At 47.8% G+C, this 23,731-nt stretch overlaps 1 protein-coding gene across 1 annotated transcript in view; it reads left to right on the top strand.

Annotated features, from left to right (window-relative positions):
- Positions 1-23,731, top strand: part of LOC129831699 (rho guanine nucleotide exchange factor 17-like) — a 111,899-nt gene that overhangs the window by 63,243 nt on the left and 24,925 nt on the right. The window contains exon 2 of the mRNA XM_055895076.1: positions 1,619-1,696. Within this exon, the coding sequence (XP_055751051.1) occupies positions 1,619-1,696 (78 nt within the window). The remainder of the gene's footprint in view (positions 1-1,618; positions 1,697-23,731) is intronic.

Genomic DNA, 23,731 nt, shown 5'->3' on the forward strand with positions numbered 1-23,731 from the left:
CATCTCTCTCCCGCTGTCTCTCTCTATCTCTCTCCCTCTCTATCTCTCTCCCTCTCTGTCTCTCTCCCTCTCTGTCTCTCTCCCTCTCTGTCTCTCTCCCTCTCTGTCTCTCTCCCTCTCTTTCTCACACACACAGTAAATCACTTGCTACTTTTCAGTGACAGGGTACTGTCACCCTCCTCAGACTAGGGACACATGGATGTTCCCCTGCTGAGCCTTGTGGGAGGTCTAAATGTGCCCAGGTCTAAATGTGGAAATGTGGGATGTTATTTTTGGGATGTTAATGTGTGGTTCTTATTAAGGCCCAGTGGGTAGGCAGGGGGCACGAAGCAGGAAAATATGGAAGTTCTCTTGAAGAGGAACTTGTGTGTGAGCCACCGTCTGTCTGGTATTTAGGGTCATGTTTACTAGTGTTGAGTGAGTCTGGGTTCTCTGTTGCACTGGTTAATAATAGATTTATAGATTTTATTAGGATCCCCATTAACCAATGGCGACAGCTAGTCTTCCTGGGGTCTGACAAATAACAACACTACCTGGGCCTGAAACCATAAAGAGAAAACAGAGGCCAGTTGGCCAGGAAAAACCCCTATCGGAAAAACCCTTGAGAGGAACCAGATCTGTCTGGCTGGGTGGAGGTGGAGATTTGATTAGAACAAATAGTTGTTGAGTCATGTCTGTTCTAGTGTGTTCTGGGATCAGACTTAGTCGTGTTTTGTTCTGGGGAAGTATATAATGTCTTCTCCTCCTATAACAACAGAATCAGTGGAGGCAGTCTGGACCCTATGACTCGGTTCTGATCCTGTGTCTTCCTGTGTGTTAGTGAACCCTGTGACAGAACAGTGGTCCGCGGGTCAGACAGTTCTCTCCTATGGGTTCTAGGGCCAGAGATCTTCCCTGCCTGCCTAAGAGGAAGCTCTAGTGATTAGTGACTAGCATGACCGTCAGAACGAAACACGAAGGAGCTCTAGTGATTAGTGACTAGCATTACCGTCAGAACGAAACACGAAGGAGCTCTAGACAGCCAGCAGAAACCCTGGTAATTGTTGCCGCGGGGAGGCTAAGATGGAGGATGCTGCTGGTTGGCATGGGAACAGTGTGTGTGTGTGAGACAGAGAGACAGACAGACAGAGAGTTTGTCCCGTTAGCCACCTGGGGGCTGGCTGGGTTGGCCTGACTCATCCCGTCTTGCTCCTCTCTCTCTCTCTCGATCTCTCGCTTTCGCTCAGATTCAGATAAGCTTTAGTAGCATGAATGACAAAGCCACTGGTTGCTAAAGCGAAGTGAGATAATGACCTCCCTCTTTCTGTCTCAATTCAATTCAAGGGGCTTTATTGGCATGGGAAACATATGTTAACATTGCCAAAGCAAGTGAAATAGAGCAAGTCTCTACTTTGCCAAAGCAAATCTCTCTCTCTCTCTCTCTCTCTCTTTGTCGACTAGACTTAATGCATTTCATTCAGTGATTCTTTCATTGACAGGCTAACTTCTCTGAACCATCTCCCCACTGTCTCTGTTAGTCCAACCAAACCATGTAAACAGAAAACACTTATTTTTATGGCAGTCGAGCCAAATTGTGTGTGTTATGCAGTACCACTCATAGTGTTGTCTCCCCCTGCAGGATATGAGAAGACATGTCATGATGACCCTCCTGGACACTGAGCAGTCTTATGTGGAGTCGCTCCGGACACTCATACAGGTAATACTACACACACACACATACACACACACACACACACACACACACACACACACACACACACACACACACACACACACACAGGAACCACCAGTGCTAACAGATGGTTGAAGTTGCAATGTCTTAATATTAAATGAATCCTCACCTCTTAGCCACATATCTCACCTGCCTCTTGCAGACAGGCAGCCTCCCCACCCAGACCCCACCAACCCACCCTCAACCAGACCCCACCCACCCTCACTCCTCAACCCTACTCTGGTCTTTGATGATACAGTTCTTTATGGAAGAGATGTTCAACCTCTCTGGTCTTTGATGATACAGTTCTTTATGGAAGAGATGTTCAACCTCTCTGGTCTTTGATGATACAGTTCTTTATGGAAGAGATGTTCAACATCTCTGGTCTTTGATGAAACAGTTATTTATGGAAGAGATGTTCAACATCTCTGGTCTTTGATGATACAGTTCTTTATGGAAGAGATGTTCAACATCTCTGGTCTTTGATGATACAGTTCTTTATAGAAGAGATGTTCAACATCTCTGGTCTTTGATGATACAGTTCTTTATGGAAGAGATGTTCAACCTCTCTGGTCTTTGATGATACAGTTCTTTATGGAAGAGATGTTCAACCTCTGGTCTTTGATGATACAGTTCTTTATGGAAGAGATGTTCAACCTCCGTGGTCTTTGATGATACAGTTCTTTATGGAAGAGATGTTCAACCTTTCATTCAGACAGTAGAAGATGATAGAGAAATGCTTCTTTATTGTTCAGTCCTACATGTGTCATTATTACAGCCTTTAACAAGGTACTGTTACATAATATATGGTGTGGGCATGTGGGAGGATTTTGCCTGTACCGTGTGTGTAGTGTGTGTAGTGTGTGTAGTGTGTGTAGTGTGTGTGGTGTGTGTGGTGTGTGTGGTGTGTGTGGTGTGTGTGTGTGCACACAACAAGGAGGGAAACACATCCAGGATGCTCTCCCTAGTAAAATAAATGAGTGAGGGGAAGGAGAGTATGACGACCGAGGGAGAAGGGCTGGCCTCTGTGTTTTCTAACTCACCGTCACCGACCACTACAGAGGTGGCCATGGCAGCGTTCCTATAGCAACACGGGGAAGCGGTTAGAAAATTTAATGCAGTGAAACTGTCACTCCACAGAAGCTCCAAAATGTAGTATGTAATAAAAGAGATCTGATTGGCTGTTAGAACCACATGGTTCCGTTAACTGTAGGTTTTAAAAGCCACCTGTAGCTGAGAGAGAATTAGATTTTGAAGTAAAGAGAGGGGGAAAGGAGAGAGAGAGTCTGTTGAAGGAGGAGGGAGAAGGAAGACGTGTGTGAGAGAGGAGAGGCCAGTTGAGAGAGGGGGAAGAGAGGAAGAGGCCAGTTGAGAGAGGGGGAAGAGAGGCTTGAGAGAGGAAGAGGCCAGTTGAGAGTTGAGAGAGGGGGAAGAGAGGCTTGAGAGAGGAGAGGCCAGTTGAGAGTTGAGAGAGGGGGAAGAGAGGCTTGAGAGAGGAGAGGCCAGTTGAGAGTTGAGAGAGGGGGAAGAGAGGCTTGAGAGAGGAAGAGGCCAGTTGAGAGTTGAGAGAGGGGGAAGAGAGGCTTGAGCGAGGAAGAGGCCAGTTGAGAGTTGAGAGAGGGGGAAGAGAGGCTTGAGAGAGGAGAGGCCAGTTGAGAGTTGAGAGAGGGGGAAGAGAGGCTTGAGAGAGGAGAGGCCAGTTGAGAGTTGAGAGAGGGGGAAGAGAGGCTTGAGAGAGGAGAGGCCAGTTGAGAGTTGAGAGAGGGGGAAGAGAGGCTTGAGAGAGGAGAGGCCAGTTGAGAGTTGAGAGAGGGGGAAGAGAGGCTTGAGAGAGGAAGAGGCCAGTTGAGAGTTGAGAGAGGGGGAAGAGAGGCTTGAGAGAGGAGAGGCCAGTTGAGAGTTGAGAGAGGGGGAAGAGAGGCTTGAGAGAGGAAGAGGCCAGTTGAGAGTTGAGAGAGGGGGAAGAGAGGCTTGAGCGAGGAAGAGGCCAGTTGAGAGTTGAGAGAGGGGGAAGAGAGGCTTGAGCGAGGAAGAGGCCAGTTGAGAGTTGAGAGAGGAAGAGGCCAGTTGAGAGTTGAGAGAGGGGGAAGAGAGGCTTGAGAGAGGAAGAGGCCAGTTGAGAGTTGAGAGAGGGGGAAGAGAGGCTTGAGAGAGGAGAGGCCAGTTGAGAGTTGAGAGAGGGGGAAGAGAGGCTTGAGCGAGGAAGAGGCCAGTTGAGAGTTGAGAGAGGAAGAGGCCAGTTGAGAGTTGAGAGAGGGGGAAGAGAGGCTTGAGCGAGGAAGAGGCCAGTTGAGAGTTGAGAGAGGGGGAAGAGAGGCTTGAGAGAGGAAGAGGCCAGTTGAGAGTTGAGAGAGGGGGAAGAGAGGCTTGAGAGAGGAGAGGCCAGTTGAGAGTTGAGAGAGGGGGAAGAGAGGCTTGAGCGAGGAAGAGGCCAGTTGAGAGTTGAGAGAGGAAGAGGCCAGTTGAGAGTTGAGAGAGGGGGAAGAGAGGCTTGAGCGAGGAAGAGGCCAGTTGAGAGTTGAGAGAGGGGGAAGAGAGGCTTGAGAGAGGAAGAGGCCAGTTGAGAGTTGAGAGAGGGGGAAGAGAGGCTTGAGAGAGGAGAGGCCAGTTGAGAGTTGAGAGAGGGGGAAGAGAGGCTTGAGCGAGGAAGAGGCCAGTTGAGAGTTGAGAGAGGGGGAAGAGAGGCTTGAGAGAGGAGAGGCCAGTTGAGAGTTGAGAGAGGGGGAAGAGAGGCTTGAGAGAGGAGAGGCCAGTTGAGAGTTGAGAGAGGGGGAAGAGAGGCTTGAGAGAGGAGAGGCCAGTTGAGAGTTGAGAGAGGGGGAAGAGAGGCTTGAGAGAGGAAGAGGCCAGTTGAGAGTTGAGAGAGGGGGAAGAAAGGCTTGAGAGAGGAAGAGGCCAGTTGAGAGTTGAGAGAGGGGGAAGAGAGGCTTGAGCGAGGAAGAGGCCAGTTGAGAGTTGAGAGAGGGGGAAGAGAGGCTTGAGAGAGGAAGAGGCCAGTTGAGAGTTGAGAGAGGGGGAAGAGAGGCTTGAGCGAGGAAGAGGCCAGTTGAGAGTTGAGAGAGGAAGAGGCCAGTTGAGAGTTGAGAGAGGGGGAAGAGAGGCTTGAGAGAGGAAGAGGCCAGTTGAGAGTTGAGAGAGGGGGAAGAGAGGCTTGAGAGAGGAGAGGCCAGTTGAGAGTTGAGAGAGGGGGAAGAGAGGCTTGAGAGAGGAGAGGCCAGTTGAGAGTTGAGAGAGGGGGAAGAGAGGCTTGAGAGAGGAAGAGGCCAGTTGAGAGTTGAGAGAGGGGGAAGAGAGGCTTGAGAGAGGAAGAGGCCAGTTGAGAGTTGAGAGAGGGGGAAGAGAGGCTTGAGCGAGGAGAGGCCAGTTGAGAGTTGAGAGAGGGGGAAGAGAGGCTTGAGCGAGGAAGAGGCCAGTTGAGAGTTGAGAGAGGAAGAGGCCAGTTGAGAGTTGAGAGAGGGGGAAGAGAGGCTTGAGAGAGGAGAGGCCAGTTGAGAGTTGAGAGAGGGGGAAGAGAGGCTTGAGCGAGGAAGAGGCCAGTTGAGAGTTGAGAGAGGGGGAAGAGAGGCTTGAGAGAGGAGAGGCCAGTTGAGAGTTGAGAGAGGGGGAAGAGAGGCTTGAGAGAGGAAGAGGCCAGTTGAGAGTTGAGAGAGGGGGAAGAGAGGCTTGAGCGAGGAAGAGGCCAGTTGAGAGTTGAGAGAGGAGAGGCCAGTTGAGAGTTGAGAGAGGGGGAAGAGAGGCTTGAGAGAGGAAGAGGCCAGTTGAGAGTTGAGAGAGGGGGAAGAGAGGCTTGAGAGAGGAGAAGCCAGTTGAGAGTTGAGAGAGGGTGAAGAGAGGCTTGAGAGAGGAGAAGCCAGTTGAGAGTTGAGAGAGGGTGAAGAGAGGCTTGAGAGAGGAGAGGCCAGTTGAGAGTTGAGAGAGGGGGAAGAGAGGCTTGAGAGAGGAGAGGCCAGTTGAGAGTTGAGAGAGGGGGAAGAGAGGCTTGAGACACACACACACTACATATATTTGACATTTTAATCATTTAGCAGATGCTCTTATCCAGAGTGACTTACAAGAATTAGCATGAAGTGCCTTGCTCAAGGGCACATGCAGATGTTTTACCTAGTCGGCTAGGTATACACACACACACCATACCAACTAATGTTCTAACACACACACACACACACATGGCAGCACTGCAGTGTGTGTGCGTGTTTCATGATGTCTGTGGCTTGCCTGGATGTGTTCCCATTTCACAAGGCTTCGGGAAACGGTGTAATTTTCCAACAACAGAAACATATTAATCATGCTATGTATTGTGTCTGTTAACTGGAACTATACTTTGTTGTAACTGTTTTGTAGTTGATTGAGGTTGATTATGTGTGCGGCACCGAGGGAGGAGGAAATTAAGAGAGAGAAGAAGAGAGGGACAGGGGAGGAGGAAATTAAGAGAGAGAAGAAGAGGGACAGGGGAGGAGGAAATTAAGAGAGAGAAGAAGAGAGGGACAAGGAGGAGGAAATTATGAGAGAGAAGAAGAGGGACGGGGGGGAGGAAATTAAGAGAGAGAAGAAGAGAGGGACAGGGGAGGAGGAAGGAGATAGGGACAGGGGGGGAGGAAATTAAGAGAGAGAAGGAGAGAGGGACACGGGGGGAGGAAATTAAGAGAGAGAAGAAGAGAGGGACAGGGGGGGGGTCTCTCAAACCACTGAGAGACCTAACCATACCATATTACCACCATACCATATTATCACCATACCATATTATCCCCATACCATATTACCACCATACCTAGGATAGGATAAAGCAATCCTTCTGCCCCCCCCCCCCCCTTAAAAGATTTAAAAGAGAGAAGGAGATAGGGACAGGGGGGGAGGAAATTAAGAGAGAGAAGGAGAGAGGGACACGGGGGGAGGAAATTAAGAGAGAGAAGAAGAGAGGGACAGGGGGGGGGTCTCTCAAACCACTGAGAGACCTAACCATACCATATTACCACCATACCATATTATCACCATACCATATTATCACCATACCATATTATCCCCATACCATATTACCACCATACCATATTACCACCATACCATATTAACACCATACCATATTATCACCATACCATATTATCACCATACCATATTACCACCATACCATATTAACACCATACCATATTACCACCATACCATATTACCACCATACCATATTAACACCATACCATATTATCACCATACCATATTATCCCCATACCATATTATCCCCATACCATATTACCACCGTACCATATTACCACCGTACCATATTATCACCATACCATATTATCACCATACCATATTACCACCATACCATATTACCACCATACCATATTATCACCATACCATATTATCACCATACCATATTATCAAAATACCATATTATCACCATACCATATTATCACCATACCATATTACCACCATACCATATTATCACCATACCATATTATCACCATACTGAGGGACCTCACCATACCATATTATCACCATATTATCATCATACCATATTATCACCATACCATATTATCACCATACCATATTATCACCATACTGAGGGACCTCACCATACCATATTATCACCATATTATCATCATACCATATTATCACCATACCATATTATCACCATACCATATTATCACCATACCATATTATCACTATACCATATTACCACCATACCATATTATCACCATACCATATTATCACCATACTGAGGGACCTCACCATACCATATTAACACCATACCATATTACCACCATACCATATTATCACCATACCATATTATCACCATATTATCATCATACCATATTATCACCATACCATATTATCACCATACCATATTATCACCATACCATATTATCACCATACCATATTACCACCATACCATATTATCACCATACCATATTATCACCATACCATATTATCACCATACCATATTATCACCATACCATATTATCACCATACCATATTACCACCATACGATATTATCACCATACCATATTATCACCATACCATATTATCACCATACCATATTATCACCATACCATATTATCACCATACCATATTATCACCATACCATATTACCACCATACCATATTACCACCATACCATATTTTCACCATACCATATTATCACCATACCATATTATCACCATACTGAGAGACCTCACCATACCATAATATCACCATACCATATTATCACCATACTGAGGGACCCCACCATACCATATTATCACCATACTGAGAGACCATACCACATTATCACCGTACCATATTATCACCATACCATATTATCACCATACCATATTATCACCATACCATATTACCACCATACCATATTACCACCATACCATATTATCACCATACTATATTATCACCATACTATATTATCACCATACCATATTATCACCATACCATATTATCACCATACCATATTACCACCATACGATATTATCACCATACCATATTATCACCATACCATATTATCACCATATTGAGAGACCTCACCATACTATATTATCACCATACTATATTATCACCATACCATATTATCACCATACCATATTACCACCATACCATATTATCACCATACCATATTACCACCATACCATATTATCACCATACCATATTATCACCACACTGAGGGACCTCACCATACCATATTATCACCATACTGAGAGACCTCACCATACTATATTATCACCATACTATATTATCACCATACTATATTATCACCATACCATATTACCACCATACCATATTATCACCATACCATATTATCACCACACTGAGGGACCTCACCATACCATATTATCACCATACTGAGAGACCTCACCATACTATATTATCACCATACTATATTATCACCATACTATATTATCACCATACCATATTATCACCATACCATATTATCACCACACTGAGGGACCTCACCATACCATATTATCACCATACTGAGAGACCTCACCATACTATATTATCACCATACTATATTATCACCATACTATATTATCACCATACCATATTATCACCATACTGAGAGACATCACCATACCATATTATCACCATACCATATTATCACCATACCATATTACCACCATACCATATTATCACCATACCATATTATCACCATACCATATTATCACCATACCATATTATCACCATACCATATTATCACCATACCATATTATCACCATACTATATTATCACCATACCATATTATCACCATACCATATTATCACCATACCATATTATCACCATACCATATTATCACCATACCATATTACCACCATACCATATTATCACCATACCATATTATCACCATACTGAGAGACCTCACCTTACCATATTATCACCATACTGAGGGACCTCACCATACCACATTGGAGGATAGACATTTTGGAGTGTAGCGTAGCATAAGGTAACCAGGCCATCCAGTATGCATAACAATAAAGTCCACACTTTAATTTTGGAGTATAGACTAGACTAGTATAGATGATGTACCAAAGATATCTTAAATCTGTTTTGTTTCATGTGTATCTTCCATGTGTAATATGTGGTAGGCTATGTATTGTATAACAGAACAATATTCATTTTAATTACGTTTTTTTTCCCGAGCTTGGGCTCATAAGCCTATGCATCAGCTCTAATATGGTTGTGGGTGTTTTGAATGAATCATCACCTTAGAAAGCGCTGTCCATGTCCTTATGTTAGGCTTTGAAACAACATCCACTACGACCATGTTCTCCACTCTGTTTCAACCTGCTGTTGAACATCTCTCTTCACACTGATCATCACAGTGAGGTGAGTTTTAAAAACAGGACACTGTTTTGATGATGAGTGTTTTGATGTGACTTTAGACTGATGTCAGAGTGGTTGGAGGAACAATAGAGCCCTGTGTACCAGGCCATTAGGACCTGATGGAGGGACAAAAGAGCCCTGAGTACCAGGCCATTAGGACCTGATGGAGGGACAAAAGAGCCCTGAGTACCAGGCCATTAGGACCTGATGGAGGGACAATAGAGCCCTGAGTACCAGGCCATTAGGACCTGATGGAGGAACAATAGAGGCCTGAGTACCAGGCCATTAGGACCTGACGGAGGAACAATAGAGCCCTGAGTACCAGGCCATTAGGACCTGATGGAGGAACAACAGAGGCCTGAGTACCAGGCCATTAGGACCTGATGGAGGGACAATAGAGGCCTGAATACCAGGCCATTAGGACCTGATGGAGGGACAATAGAGCCCTAAGTACCAGGCCATTAGGACCTGATGGAGGGACAATAGAGCCCTGAGTACCAGGCCATTAGGACCTGATGGAGGGACAATAGAGCTCTGAGTACCAGGCCATTAGGACCTGATGGAGGGACAATAGAGCCCTGAGTACCAGGCCATTAGGACCTGATGGAGGAACAACAGAGCCCTGAGTACCAGGCCATTAGGACCTGATGGAGGAACAATAGAGCCCTGAGTACCAGGCCATTAGGACCTGATGGAGGAACAACAGAGGCCTGAGTACCAGGCCATTAGGACCTGATGGAGGAACAACAGAGGCCTGAGTACCAGGCCATTAGGACCTGATGGAGGGACAATAGAGCTCTGAGTACCAGTCCATTAGGACCTGATGGAGGGACAATAGAGCTCTGAGTATGAGGCCATTAGGACCTGATGGAGGGACAATAGAGCTCTGAGTATGAGGCCATTAGGACCTGATGGAGGGACAATAGAGCCCTGAGTACCAGTCCATTAGGACCTGATGGAGGGACAATAGAGCCCTGAGTACCAGTCCATTAGGACCTGATGGAGGGACAATAGAGCTCTGAGTACCAGTCCATTAAGACCTGATGGAGGGACAATAGAGCTCTGAGTAAGAGGCCATTAAGACCTGATGGGGGGACAATAGAGCTCTGAGTACCAGTCCATTAGGACCTGATGGAGGGACAATAGAGCCCTGAGTACCAGTCCATTAAGACCTGATGGAGGGACAATAGAGCTCTGAGTACCAGTCCATTAAGACCTGATGGAGGGACAATAGAGCCCTGAGTACCAGTCCATTAAGACCTGATGGAGGGACAATAGAGCTCTGAGTATGAGGCCATTAAGACCTGATGGAGGAACAATAGAGCTCTGAGTATGAGGCCATTAAGACCTGATGGAGGGACAATAGAGCTCTGAGTACCAGTCCATTAGGACCTGATGGAGGGACAATAGAGCCCTGAGTACCAGTCCATTAGGACCTGATGGAGGGACAATAGAGCTCTGAGTACCAGTCCATTAAGACCTGATGGAGGGACAATAGAGCTCTGAGTACCAGTCCATTAAGACCTGATGGAGGGACAATAGAGCTCTGAGTACCAGGCCATTAGGACCTGATGGAGGGACAATAGAGCTCTGAGTATGAGGCCATTAGGACCTGATGGAGGGACAATAGAGCCCTGAGTACCAGTCCATTAAGACCTGATGGAGGAACAATAGAGCTCTGAGTACCAGTCCATTAGGACCTGATGGAGGGACAATAGAGCTCTGAGTACCAGTCCATTAGGACCTGATGGAGGAACAACAGAGGCCTGAGTACCAGGCCATTAGGACCTGATGGAGGGACAATAGAGCCCTGAGTACCAGTCCATTAAGACCTGATGGAGGGACAATAGAGCTCTGAGTACCAGTCCATTAGGACCTGATGGAGGGACAATAGAGCTCTGAGTACCAGTCCATTAGGACCTGATGGAGGGACAATAGAGCCCTGAGTACCAGTCATTAAGACCTGATGGAGGGACAATAGAGCTCTGAGTACCAGTCCATTAGGACCTGATGGAGGGACAATAGAGCTCTGAGTACCAGTCCATTAGGACCTGATGGAGGGACAATAGAGCCCTGAGTACCAGTCCATTAAGACCTGATGGAGGGACAATAGAGCTCTGAGTACCAGTCCATTAGGACCTGATGGAGGGACAATAGAGCCCTGAGTACCAGTCCATTAAGACCTGATGGAGGGACAATAGAGCTCTGAGTACCAGTCCATTAGGACCTGATGGAGGGACAATAGAGCCCTGAGTACCAGTCCATTAAGACCTGATGGAGGGACAATAGAGCTCTGAGTACCAGTCCATTAGGACCTGATGGAGGGACAATAGAGCTCTGAGTACCAGTCCATTAGGACCTGATGGAGGGACAATAGAGCTCTGAGTACCAGTCCATTAAGACCTGATGGAGGGACAATAGAGCTCTAAGTACCAGTCCATTAAGACCTGATGGAGGGACAATAGAGCTCTGAGTACCAGGCCATTAGGACCTGATGGAGGGACAATAGAGCTCTGAGTATGAGGCCATTAGGACCTGATGGAGGGACAATAGAGCCCTGAGTACCAGTCCATTAAGACCTGATGGAGGGACAATAGAGCTCTGAGTACCAGTCCATTAGGACCTGATGGAGGGACAATAGAGCTCTGAGTACCAGTCCATTAGGACCTGATGGAGGGACAACAGAGGCCTGAGTACCAGGCCATTAGGACCTGATGGAGGAACAACAGAGGCCTGAGTACCAGGCCATTAGGACCTGATGGAGGAACAATAGAGCTCTGAGTACCAGGCCATTAGGACCTGATGGAGGGACAATAGAGCTCTGCGTACCAGTCCATTAAGACCTGATGGAGGGACAATAGAGCTCTGAGTACCAGTCCATTAGGACCTGATGGAGGGACAATAGAGCTCTGAGTACCAGTCCATTAGGACCTGATGGAGGGACAATAGAGCTCTGAGTACCAGTCCATTAGGACCTGATGGAGGGACAATAGAGCCCTGAGTACCAGTCCATTAAGACCTGATGGAGGGACAATAGAGCCCTGAGTACCAGTCCATTAAGACCTGATGGAGGGACAATAGAGCTCTGAGTACCAGTCCATTAGGACCTGATGGAGGGACAATAGAGCTCTGAGTACCAGTCCATTAGGACCTGATGGAGGGACAATAGAGCCCTGAGTACCAGTCCATTAAGACCTGATGGAGGGACAATAGAGCTCTGAGTATGAGGCCATTAAGACCTGATGGAGGGACAATAGAGCTCTGAGTACCAGTCCATTAGGACCTGATGGAGGGACAATAGAGCTCTGAGTACCAGTCCATTAAGACCTGATGGAGGGACAATAGAGCCCTGAGTACCAGTCCATTAAGACCTGATGGAGGGACAATAGAGCTCTGAGTACCAGTCCATTAGGACCTGATGGAGGGACAATAGAGCTCTGAGTACCAGTCCATTAGGACCTGATGGAGGGACAATAGAGCTCTGAGTACCAGTCCATTAAGACCTGATGGAGGGACAATAGAGCTCTGAGTACCAGTCCATTAGGACCTGATGGAGGGACAATAGAGCTCTGAGTACCAGTCCATTAGGACCTGATGGAGGGACAATAGAGCTCTGAGTACCAGTCCATTAGGACCTGATGGAGGGACAATAGAGCTCTGAGTACCAGTCCATTAGGACCTGATGGAGGGACAATAGAGCCCTGAGTACCAGTCCATTAAGACCTGATGGAGGGACAATAGAGCTCTGAGTACCAGGCCATTAGGACCTGATGGAGGGACAATAGAGCTCTGAGTACCAGTCCATTAGGACCTGATGGAGGGACAATAGAGCTCTGAGTATGAGGCCATTAAGACCTGATGGAGGGACAATAGAGCTCTGAGTACCAGTCCATTAGGACCTGATGGAGGGACAATAGAGCTCTGAGTATGAGGCCATTAAGACCTGATGGAGGGACAATAGAGCTCTGAGTATGAGGCCATTAAGACCTGATGGAGGGACAATAGAGCTCTGAGTATGAGTCCATTAAGACCTGATGGAGGGACAATAGAGCTCTGAGTACCAGTCCATTAGGACCTGATGGAGGGACAATAGAGCCCTGAGTACCAGTCCATTAAGACCTGATGGAGGGACAATAGAGCTCTGAGTACCAGTCCATTAGGACCTGATGGAGGGACAATAGAGCTCTGAGTACCAGTCCATTAGGACCTGATGGAGGGACAATAGAGCTCTGAGTACCAGTCCATTAGGACCTGATGGAGGGACAATAGAGCTCTGAGTACCAGTCCATTAGGACCTGATGGAGGGACAATAGAGCCCTGAGTACCAGTCCATTAAGACCTGATGGAGGGACAATAGAGCTCTGAGTACCAGGCCATTAGGACCTGATGGAGGGACAATAGAGCTCTGAGTACCAGTCCATTAGGACCTGATGGAGGGACAATAGAGCTCTGAGTATGAGGCCATTAAGACCTGATGGAGGGACAATAGAGCTCTGAGTACCAGTCCATTAGGACCTGATGGAGGGACAATAGAGCTCTGAGTATGAGGCCATTAAGACCTGATGGAGGGACAATAGAGCTCTGAGTACCAGTCCATTAGGACCTGATGGAGGGACAATAGAGCTCTGAGTACCAGTCCATTAAGACCTGATGGAGGGACAATAGAGCTCTGAGTACCAGTCCATTAAGACCTGATGGAGGGACAATAGAGCTCTGAGTACCAGTCCATTAGGACCTGATGGAGGGACAATAGAGCCCTGAGTACCAGTCCATTAAGACCTGATGGAGGGACAATAGAGCTCTGAGTATGAGGCCATTAAGACCTGATGGAGGGACAATAGAGCTCTGAGTACCAGTCCATTAGGACCTGATGGAGGGACAATAGAGCTCTGAGTATGAGGCCATTAAGACCTGATGGAGGGACAATAGAGCTCTGAGTATGAGGCCATTAAGACCTGATGGAGGGACAATAGAGCTCTGAGTATGAGTCCATTAAGACCTGATGGAGGGACAATAGAGCTCTGAGTACCAGTCCATTAGGACCTGATGGAGGGACAATAGAGCCCTGAGTACCAGTCCATTAAGACCTGATGGAGGGACAATAGAGCTCTGAGTACCAGTCCATTAGGACCTGATGGAGGGACAATAGAGCTCTGAGTACCAGTCCATTAGGACCTGATGGAGGGACAATAGAGCTCTGAGTACCAGTCCATTAGGACCTGATGGAGGGACAATAGAGCTCTGAGTACCAGTCCATTAGGACCTGATGGAGGGACAATAGAGCCCTGAGTACCAGTCCATTAAGACCTGATGGAGGGACAATAGAGCTCTGAGTACCAGGCCATTAGGACCTGATGGAGGGACAATAGAGCTCTGAGTACCAGTCCATTAGGACCTGATGGAGGGACAATAGAGCTCTGAGTATGAGGCCATTAAGACCTGATGGAGGGACAATAGAGCTCTGAGTACCAGTCCATTAGGACCTGATGGAGGGACAATAGAGCTCTGAGTATGAGGCCATTAAGACCTGATGGAGGGACAATAGAGCTCTGAGTACCAGTCCATTAGGACCTGATGGAGGGACAATAGAGCTCTGAGTACCAGTCCATTAAGACCTGATGGAGGGACAATAGAGCTCTGAGTACCAGTCCATTAAGACCTGATGGAGGGACAATAGAGCTCTGAGTACCAGTCCATTAGGACCTGATGGAGGGACAATAGAGCCCTGAGTACCAGTCCATTAAGACCTGATGGAGGGACAATAGAGCTCTGAGTACCAGTCCATTAGGACCTGATGGAGGGACAATAGAGCTCTGAGTACCAGTCCATTAGGACCTGATGGAGGGACAATAGAGCCCTGAGTACCAGTCCATTAAGACCTGATGGAGGGACAATAGAGCTCTGAGTATGAGGCCATTAAGACCTGATGGAGGGACAGTAGAGCTCTGAGTACCAGTCCATTAGGACCTGATGGAGGGACAATAGAGCTCTGAGTACCAGGCCATTAAGACCTGATGGAGGGACAATAGAGCTCTGAGTACCAGGCCATTAGGACCTGGTGGAGGAACAATAGAGCCCTGAGTACCAGGCCATTAGGACCTGACGGAGGAACAATAGAGCTCTGAGTACCAGTCATTAAGACCTGATGGAGGAACAATAGAGCTCTGAGTACCAGTCATTAAGACCTGATGGAGGAACAATAGAGCTCTGAGTACCAGTCATTAAGACCTGATGGAGGAACAATAGAGCTCTGAGTACCAGTCATTAAGACCTGATGGAGGAACAATAGAGCTCTGAGTACCAGTCATTAAGACCTGATGGAGGAACAATAGAGCTCTGAGTACCAGTCATTAAGACCTGATGGAGGGACAATAGAGCCCTGAGTACCAGTCCATTAGGACCTGATGGAGGGACAATAGAGCTCTGAGTATGAGGCCATTAAGACCTGATGGAGGGACAATAGAGCTCTGAGTACCAGTCCATTAGGACCTGATGGAGGGACAATAGAGCTCTGAGTATGAGGCCATTAAGACCTGATGGAGGGACAATAGAGCTCTGAGTATGAGGCCATTAAGACCTGATGGAGGGACAATAGAGCTCTGAGTATGAGGCCATTAAGACCTGATGGAGGGACAATAGAGCTCTGAGTATGAGGCCATTAAGACCTGATGGAGGGACAATAGAGCTCTGAGTACCAGTCCATTAGGACCTGATGGAGGGACAATAGAGCCCTGAGTACCAGTCATTAAGACCTGATGGAGGGACAATAGAGCTCTGAGTACCAGTCCATTAGGACCTGATGGAGGGACAATAGAGCTCTGAGTACCAGTCCATTAAGACCTGATGGAGGGACAATAGAGCTCTGAGTATGAGGCCATTAAGACCTGATGGAGGGACAATAGAGCTCTGAGTATGAGTCCATTAAGACCTGATGGAGGGACAATAGAGCTCTGAGTACCAGGCCATTAGGACCTGATGGAGGGACAATAGAGCTCTGAGTATGAGGCCATTAAGACCTGATGGAGGGACAATAGAGCTCTGAGTATGAGTCCATTAAGACCTGATGGAGGGACAATAGAGCTCTGAGTACCAGTCCATTAGGACCTGATGGAGGGACAATAGAGCTCTGAGTATGAGTCCATTAAGACCTGATGGAGGGACAATAGAGCTCTGAGTACCAGTCCATTAGGACCTGATGGAGGGACAATAGAGCTCTGAGTATGAGTCCATTAAGACCTGATGGAGGGACAATAGAGCTCTGAGTACCAGTCCATTAGGACCTGATGGAGGGACAATAGAGCTCTGAGTATGAGTCCATTAAGACCTGATGGAGGGACAATAGAGCTCTGAGTACCAGTCAATTAGGACCTGATGGAGGGACAATAGAGCCCTGAGTACCAGGCCATTAGGACCTGATGGAGGGACAATAGAGCTCTGAGTACCAGTCCATTAGGACCTGATGGAGGGACAATAGAGCTCTGAGTACCAGGCCATTAGGACCTGATGGAGGGACAATAGAGCCCTGAGTACCAGGCCATTAAGACCTGATGGAGGGACAATAGAGCCCTGAGTACCAGTCATTAAGACCTGATGGAGGAACAATAGAGCCCTGAGTACCAGGCCATTAGGACCTGATGGAGGGACAATAGAGCTCTGAGTACCAGGCCATTAGGACCTGATGGAGGGACAATAGAGCCCTGAGTACCAGGCCATTAAGACCTGATGGAGGGACAATAGAGCCCTGAGTACCAGGCCATTAGGACCTGATGGAGGGACAATAGAGCTCTGAGTACCAGTCCATTAAGACCTGATGGAGGGACAATAGAGCCCTGAGTACCAGGCCATTAGGACCTGATGGAGGGACAATAGAGCTCTGAGTACCAGTCCATTAAGACCTGATGGAGGGACAATAGAGCCCTGAGTATGAGGCCATTAAGACCTGATGGAGGGACAATAGAGCTCTGAGTACCAGTCCATTAGGACCTGATGGAGGGACAATAGAGCCCTGAGTACCAGTCCATTAAGACCTGATGGAGGGACAATAGAGCTCTGAGTACCAGTCCATTAAGACCTGATGGAGGGACAATAGAGCTCTGAGTACCAGTCCATTAGGACCTGATGGAGTGACAATAGAGCTCTGAGTACCAGTCCATTAAGACCTGATGGAGGGACAATAGAGCCCTGAGTACCAGTCCATTAAGACCTGATGGAGGGACAATAGAGCCCTGAGTACCAGTCCATTAGGACCTGATGGAGGGACAATAGAGCTCTGAGTATCAGTCCATTAAGACCTGATGGAGGAACAATAGAGCTCTGAGTATCAGTCCATTAAGACCTGATGGAGGGACAATAGAGCCCTGAGTACCAGACCATTAAGACCTGATGGAGGGACAATAGAGCCCTGAGTACCAGTCCATTAGGACCTGATGGAGGGACAATAGAGCCCTGAGTACCAGGCCATTAGGACCTGATGGAGGGACAATAGAGCTCTGAGTACCAGTCCATTAGGACCTGATGGAGGAACAATAGAGCTCTGAGTACCAGGCCATTAAGACCTGATGGAGGGACAATAGAGCTCTGAGTACCAGTCCATTAAGACCTGATGGAGGGACAATAGAGCTCTGAGTATGAGGCCATTAAGACCTGATGGAGGGACAATAGAGCTCTGAGTATGAGGCCATTAGGACCTGATGGAGGGACAATAGAGCTCTGAGTATGAGTCCATTAAGACCTGATGGAGGGACAATAGAGCTCTGAGTACCAGTCCATTAGGACCTGATGGAGGGACAATAGAGCCCTGAGTACCAGTCCATTAAGACCTGATGGAGGGACAATAGAGCTCTGAGTACCAGTCCATTAGGACCTGATGGAGGGACAATAGAGCTCTGAGTACCAGTCCATTAGGACCTGATGGAGGGACAATAGAGCTCTGAGTACCAGTCCATTAGGACCTGATGGAGGGACAATAGAGCTCTGAGTACCAGTCCATTAGGACCTGATGGAGGGACAATAGAGCCCTGAGTACCAGTCCATTAAGACCTGATGGAGGGACAATAGAGCTCTGAGTACCAGGCCATTAGGACCTGATGGAGGGACAATAGAGCTCTGAGTACCAGTCCATTAGGACCTGATGGAGGGACAATAGAGCTCTGAGTATGAGGCCATTAAGACCTGATGGAGGGACAATAGAGCTCTGAGTACCAGTCCATTAGGACCTGATGGAGGGACAATAGAGCTCTGAGTATGAGGCCATTAAGACCTGATGGAGGGACAATAGAGCTCTGAGTACCAGTCCATTAGGACCTGATGGAGGGACAATAGAGCTCTGAGTACCAGTCCATTAAGACCTGATGGAGGGACAATAGAGCTCTGAGTACCAGTCCATTAAGACCTGATGGAGGGACAATAGAGCTCTGAGTACCAGTCCATTAGGACCTGATGGAGGGACAATAGAGCCCTGAGTACCAGTCCATTAAGACCTGATGGAGGGACAATAGAGCTCTGAGTATGAGGCCATTAAGACCTGATGGAGGGACAATAGAGCTCTGAGTACCAGTCCATTAGGACCTGATGGAGGGACAATAGAGCTCTGAGTATGAGGCCATTAAGACCTGATGGAGGGACAATAGAGCTCTGAGTATGAGGCCATTAAGACCTGATGGAGGGACAATAGAGCTCTGAGTATGAGTCCATTAAGACCTGATGGAGGGACAATAGAGCTCTGAGTACCAGTCCATTAGGACCTGATGGAGGGACAATAGAGCCCTGAGTACCAGTCCATTAAGACCTGATGGAGGGACAATAGAGCTCTGAGTACCAGTCCATTAGGACCTGATGGAGGGACAATAGAGCTCTGAGTACCAGTCCATTAGGACCTGATGGAGGGACAATAGAGCTCTGAGTACCAGTCCATTAGGACCTGATGGAGGGACAATAGAGCTCTGAGTACCAGTCCATTAGGACCTGATGGAGGGACAATAGAGCCCTGAGTACCAGTCCATTAAGACCTGATGGAGGGACAATAGAGCTCTGAGTACCAGGCCATTAGGACCTGATGGAGGGACAATAGAGCTCTGAGTACCAGTCCATTAGGACCTGATGGAGGGACAATAGAGCTCTGAGTATGAGGCCATTAAGACCTGATGGAGGGACAATAGAGCTCTGAGTACCAGTCCATTAGGACCTGATGGAGGGACAATAGAGCTCTGAGTATGAGGCCATTAAGACCTGATGGAGGGACAATAGAGCTCTGAGTACCAGTCCATTAGGACCTGATGGAGGGACAATAGAGCTCTGAGTACCAGTCCATTAAGACCTGATGGAGGGACAATAGAGCTCTGAGTACCAGTCCATTAAGACCTGATGGAGGGACAATAGAGCTCTGAGTACCAGTCCATTAGGACCTGATGGAGGGACAATAGAGCCCTGAGTACCAGTCCATTAAGACCTGATGGAGGGACAATAGAGCTCTGAGTATGAGGCCCATAAGACCTGATGGAGGGACAATAGAGCTCTGAGTACCAGTCCATTAGGACCTGATGGAGGGACAATAGAGCTCTGAGTATGAGGCCATTAAGACCTGATGGAGGGACAATAGAGCTCTGAGTATGAGGCCATTAAGACCTAATGGAGGGACAATAGAGCTCTGAGTATGAGTCCATTAAGACCTGATGGAGGGACAATAGAGCTCTGAGTACCAGTCCATTAGGACCTGATGGAGGGACAATAGAGCCCTGAGTACCAGTCCATTAAGACCTGATGGAGGGACAATAGAGCTCTGAGTACCAGTCCATTAGGACCTGATGGAGGGACAATAGAGCTCTGAGTACCAGTCCATTAGGACCTGATGGAGGGACAATAGAGCTCTGAGTACCAGTCCATTAGGACCTGATGGAGGGACAATAGAGCTCTGAGTACCAGTCCATTAGGACCTGATGGAGGGACAATAGAGCCCTGAGTACCAGTCCATTAAGACCTGATGGAGGGACAATAGAGCTCTGAGTACCAGGCCATTAGGACCTGATGGAGGGACAATAGAGCTCTGAGTACCAGTCCATTAGGACCTGATGGAGGGACAATAGAGCTCTGAGTATGAGGCCATTAAGACCTGATGGAGGGACAATAGAGCTCTGAGTACCAGTCCATTAGGACCTGATGGAGGGACAATAGAGCTCTGAGTATGAGGCCATTAAGACCTGATGGAGGGACAATAGAGCTCTGAGTACCAGTCCATTAGGACCTGATGGAGGGACAATAGAGCTCTGAGTACCAGTCCATTAAGACCTGATGGAGGGACAATAGAGCTCTGAGTACCAGTCCATTAAGACCTGATGGAGGGACAATAGAGCTCTGAGTACCAGTCCATTAGGACCTGATGGAGGGACAATAGAGCCCTGAGTACCAGTCCATTAAGACCTGATGGAGGGACAATAGAGCTCTGAGTACCAGTCCATTAGGACCTGATGGAGGGACAATAGAGCTCTGAGTACCAGTCCATTAGGACCTGATGGAGGGACAATAGAGCCCTGAGTACCAGTCCATTAAGACCTGATGGAGGGACAATAGAGCTCTGAGTATGAGGCCATTAAGACCTGATGGAGGGACAGAAGAGCTCTGAGTACCAGTCCATTAGGACCTGATGGAGGGACAATAGAGCTCTGAGTACCAGGCCATTAAGACCTGATGGAGGGACAATAGAGCTCTGAGTACCAGGCCATTAGGACCTGGTGGAGGAACAATAGAGCCCTGAGTACCAGGCCATTAGGACCTGACGGAGGAACAATAGAGCTCTGAGTACCAGTCATTAAGACCTGATGGAGGAACAATAGAGCTCTGAGTACCAGTCATTAAGACCTGATGGAGGAACAATAGAGCTCTGAGTACCAGTCATTAAGACCTGATGGAGGAACAATAGAGCCCTGAGTACCAGTCATTAAGACCTGATGGAGGAACAATAGAGCTCTGAGTACCAGTCATTAAGACCTGATGGAGGAACAATAGAGCTCTGAGTACCAGTCATTAAGACCTGATGGAGGAACAATAGAGCTCTGAGTACCAGTCATTAAGACCTGATGGAGGGACAATAGAGCCCTGAGTACCAGTCCATTAGGACCTGATGGAGGGACAATAGAGCTCTGAGTATGAGGCCATTAAGACCTGATGGAGGGACAATAGAGCTCTGAGTACCAGTCCATTAGGACCTGATGGAGGGACAATAGAGCTCTGAGTATGAGGCCATTAAGACCTGATGGAGGGACAATAGAGCTCTGAGTATGAGGCCATTAAGACCTGATGGAGGGACAATAGAGCTCTGAGTATGAGGCCATTAAGACCTGATGGAGGGACAATAGAGCTCTGAGTATGAGGCCATTAAGACCTGATGGAGGGACAATAGAGCTCTGAGTACCAGTCCATTAGGACCTGATGGAGGGACAATAGAGCCCTGAGTACCAGTCATTAAGACCTGATGGAGGGAAAATAGAGCTCTGAGTACCAGTCCATTAGGACCTGATGGAGGGACAATAGAGCTCTGAGTACCAGTCCATTAAGACCTGATGGAGGGACAATAGAGCTCTGAGTATGAGGCCATTAAGACCTGATGGAGGGACAATAGAGCTCTGAGTATGAGTCCATTAAGACCTGATGGAGGGACAATAGAGCTCTGAGTACCAGGCCATTAGGACCTGATGGAGGGACAATAGAGCTCTGAGTATGAGGCCATTAAGACCTGATGGAGGGACAATAGAGCTCTGAGTATGAGTCCATTAAGACCTGATGGAGGGACAATAGAGCTCTGAGTACCAGTCCATTAGGACCTGATGGAGGGACAATAGAGCTCTGAGTATGAGTCCATTAAGACCTGATGGAGGGACAATAGAGCTCTGAGTACCAGTCCATTAGGACCTGATGGAGGGACAATAGAGCTCTGAGTATGAGTCCATTAAGACCTGATGGAGGGACAATAGAGCTCTGAGTACCAGTCCATTAGGACCTGATGGAGGGACAATAGAGCTCTGAGTATGAGTCCATTAAGACCTGATGGAGGGACAATAGAGCTCTGAGTACCAGTCCATTAGGACCTGATGGAGGGACAATAGAGCCCTGAGTACCAGGCCATTAGGACCTGATGGAGGGACAATAGAGCTCTGAGTACCAGTCCATTAGGACCTGATGGAGGGACAATAGAGCTCTGAGTACCAGGCCATTAGGACCTGATGGAGGGACAATAGAGCCCTGAGTACCAGGCCATTAAGACCTGATGGAGGGACAATAGAGCCCTGAGTACCAGTCATTAAGACCTGATGGAGGAACAATAGAGCCCTGAGTACCAGGCCATTAGGACCTGATGGAGGGACAATAGAGCTCTGAGTACCAGGCCATTAGGACCTGATGGAGGGACAATAGAGCCCTGAGTACCAGGCCATTAAGACCTGATGGAGGGACAATAGAGCCCTGAGTACCAGGCCATTAGGACCTGATGGAGGGACAATAGAGCTCTGAGTACCAGTCCATTAAGACCTGATGGAGGGACAATAGAGCCCTGAGTACCAGGCCATTAGGACCTGATGGAGGGACAATAGAGCTCTGAGTACCAGTCCATTAAGACCTGATGGAGGGACAATAGAGCCCTGAGTATGAGGCCATTAAGACCTGATGGAGGGACAATAGAGCTCTGAGTACCAGTCCATTAGGACCTGATGGAGGGACAATAGAGCCCTGAGTACCAGTCCATTAAGACCTGATGGAGGGACAATAGAGCTCTGAGTACCAGTCCATTAAGACCTGATGGAGGGACAATAGAGCTCTGAGTACCAGTCCATTAGGACCTGATGGAGTGACAATAGAGCTCTGAGTACCAGTCCATTAAGACCTGATGGAGGGACAATAGAGCCCTGAGTACCAGTCCATTAAGACCTGATGGAGGGACAATAGAGCCCTGAGTACCAGTCCATTAGGACCTGATGGAGGGACAATAGAGCTCTGAGTATCAGTCCATTAAGACCTGATGGAGGAACAATAGAGCTCTGAGTATCAGTCCATTAAGACCTGATGGAGGGACAATAGAGCCCTGAGTACCAGACCATTAAGACCTGATGGAGGGACAATAGAGCCCTGAGTACCAGTCCATTAGGACCTGATGGAGGGACAATAGAGCCCTGAGTACCAGGCCATTAGGACCTGATGGAGGGACAATAGAGCTCTGAGTACCAGTCCATTAGGACCT

The sequence above is a fragment of the Salvelinus fontinalis genome, chromosome 33 (genome assembly GCF_029448725.1).
Source record: "Salvelinus fontinalis isolate EN_2023a chromosome 33, ASM2944872v1, whole genome shotgun sequence".
NCBI classification, from domain to species: Eukaryota; Metazoa; Chordata; class Actinopteri; order Salmoniformes; family Salmonidae; genus Salvelinus; species Salvelinus fontinalis.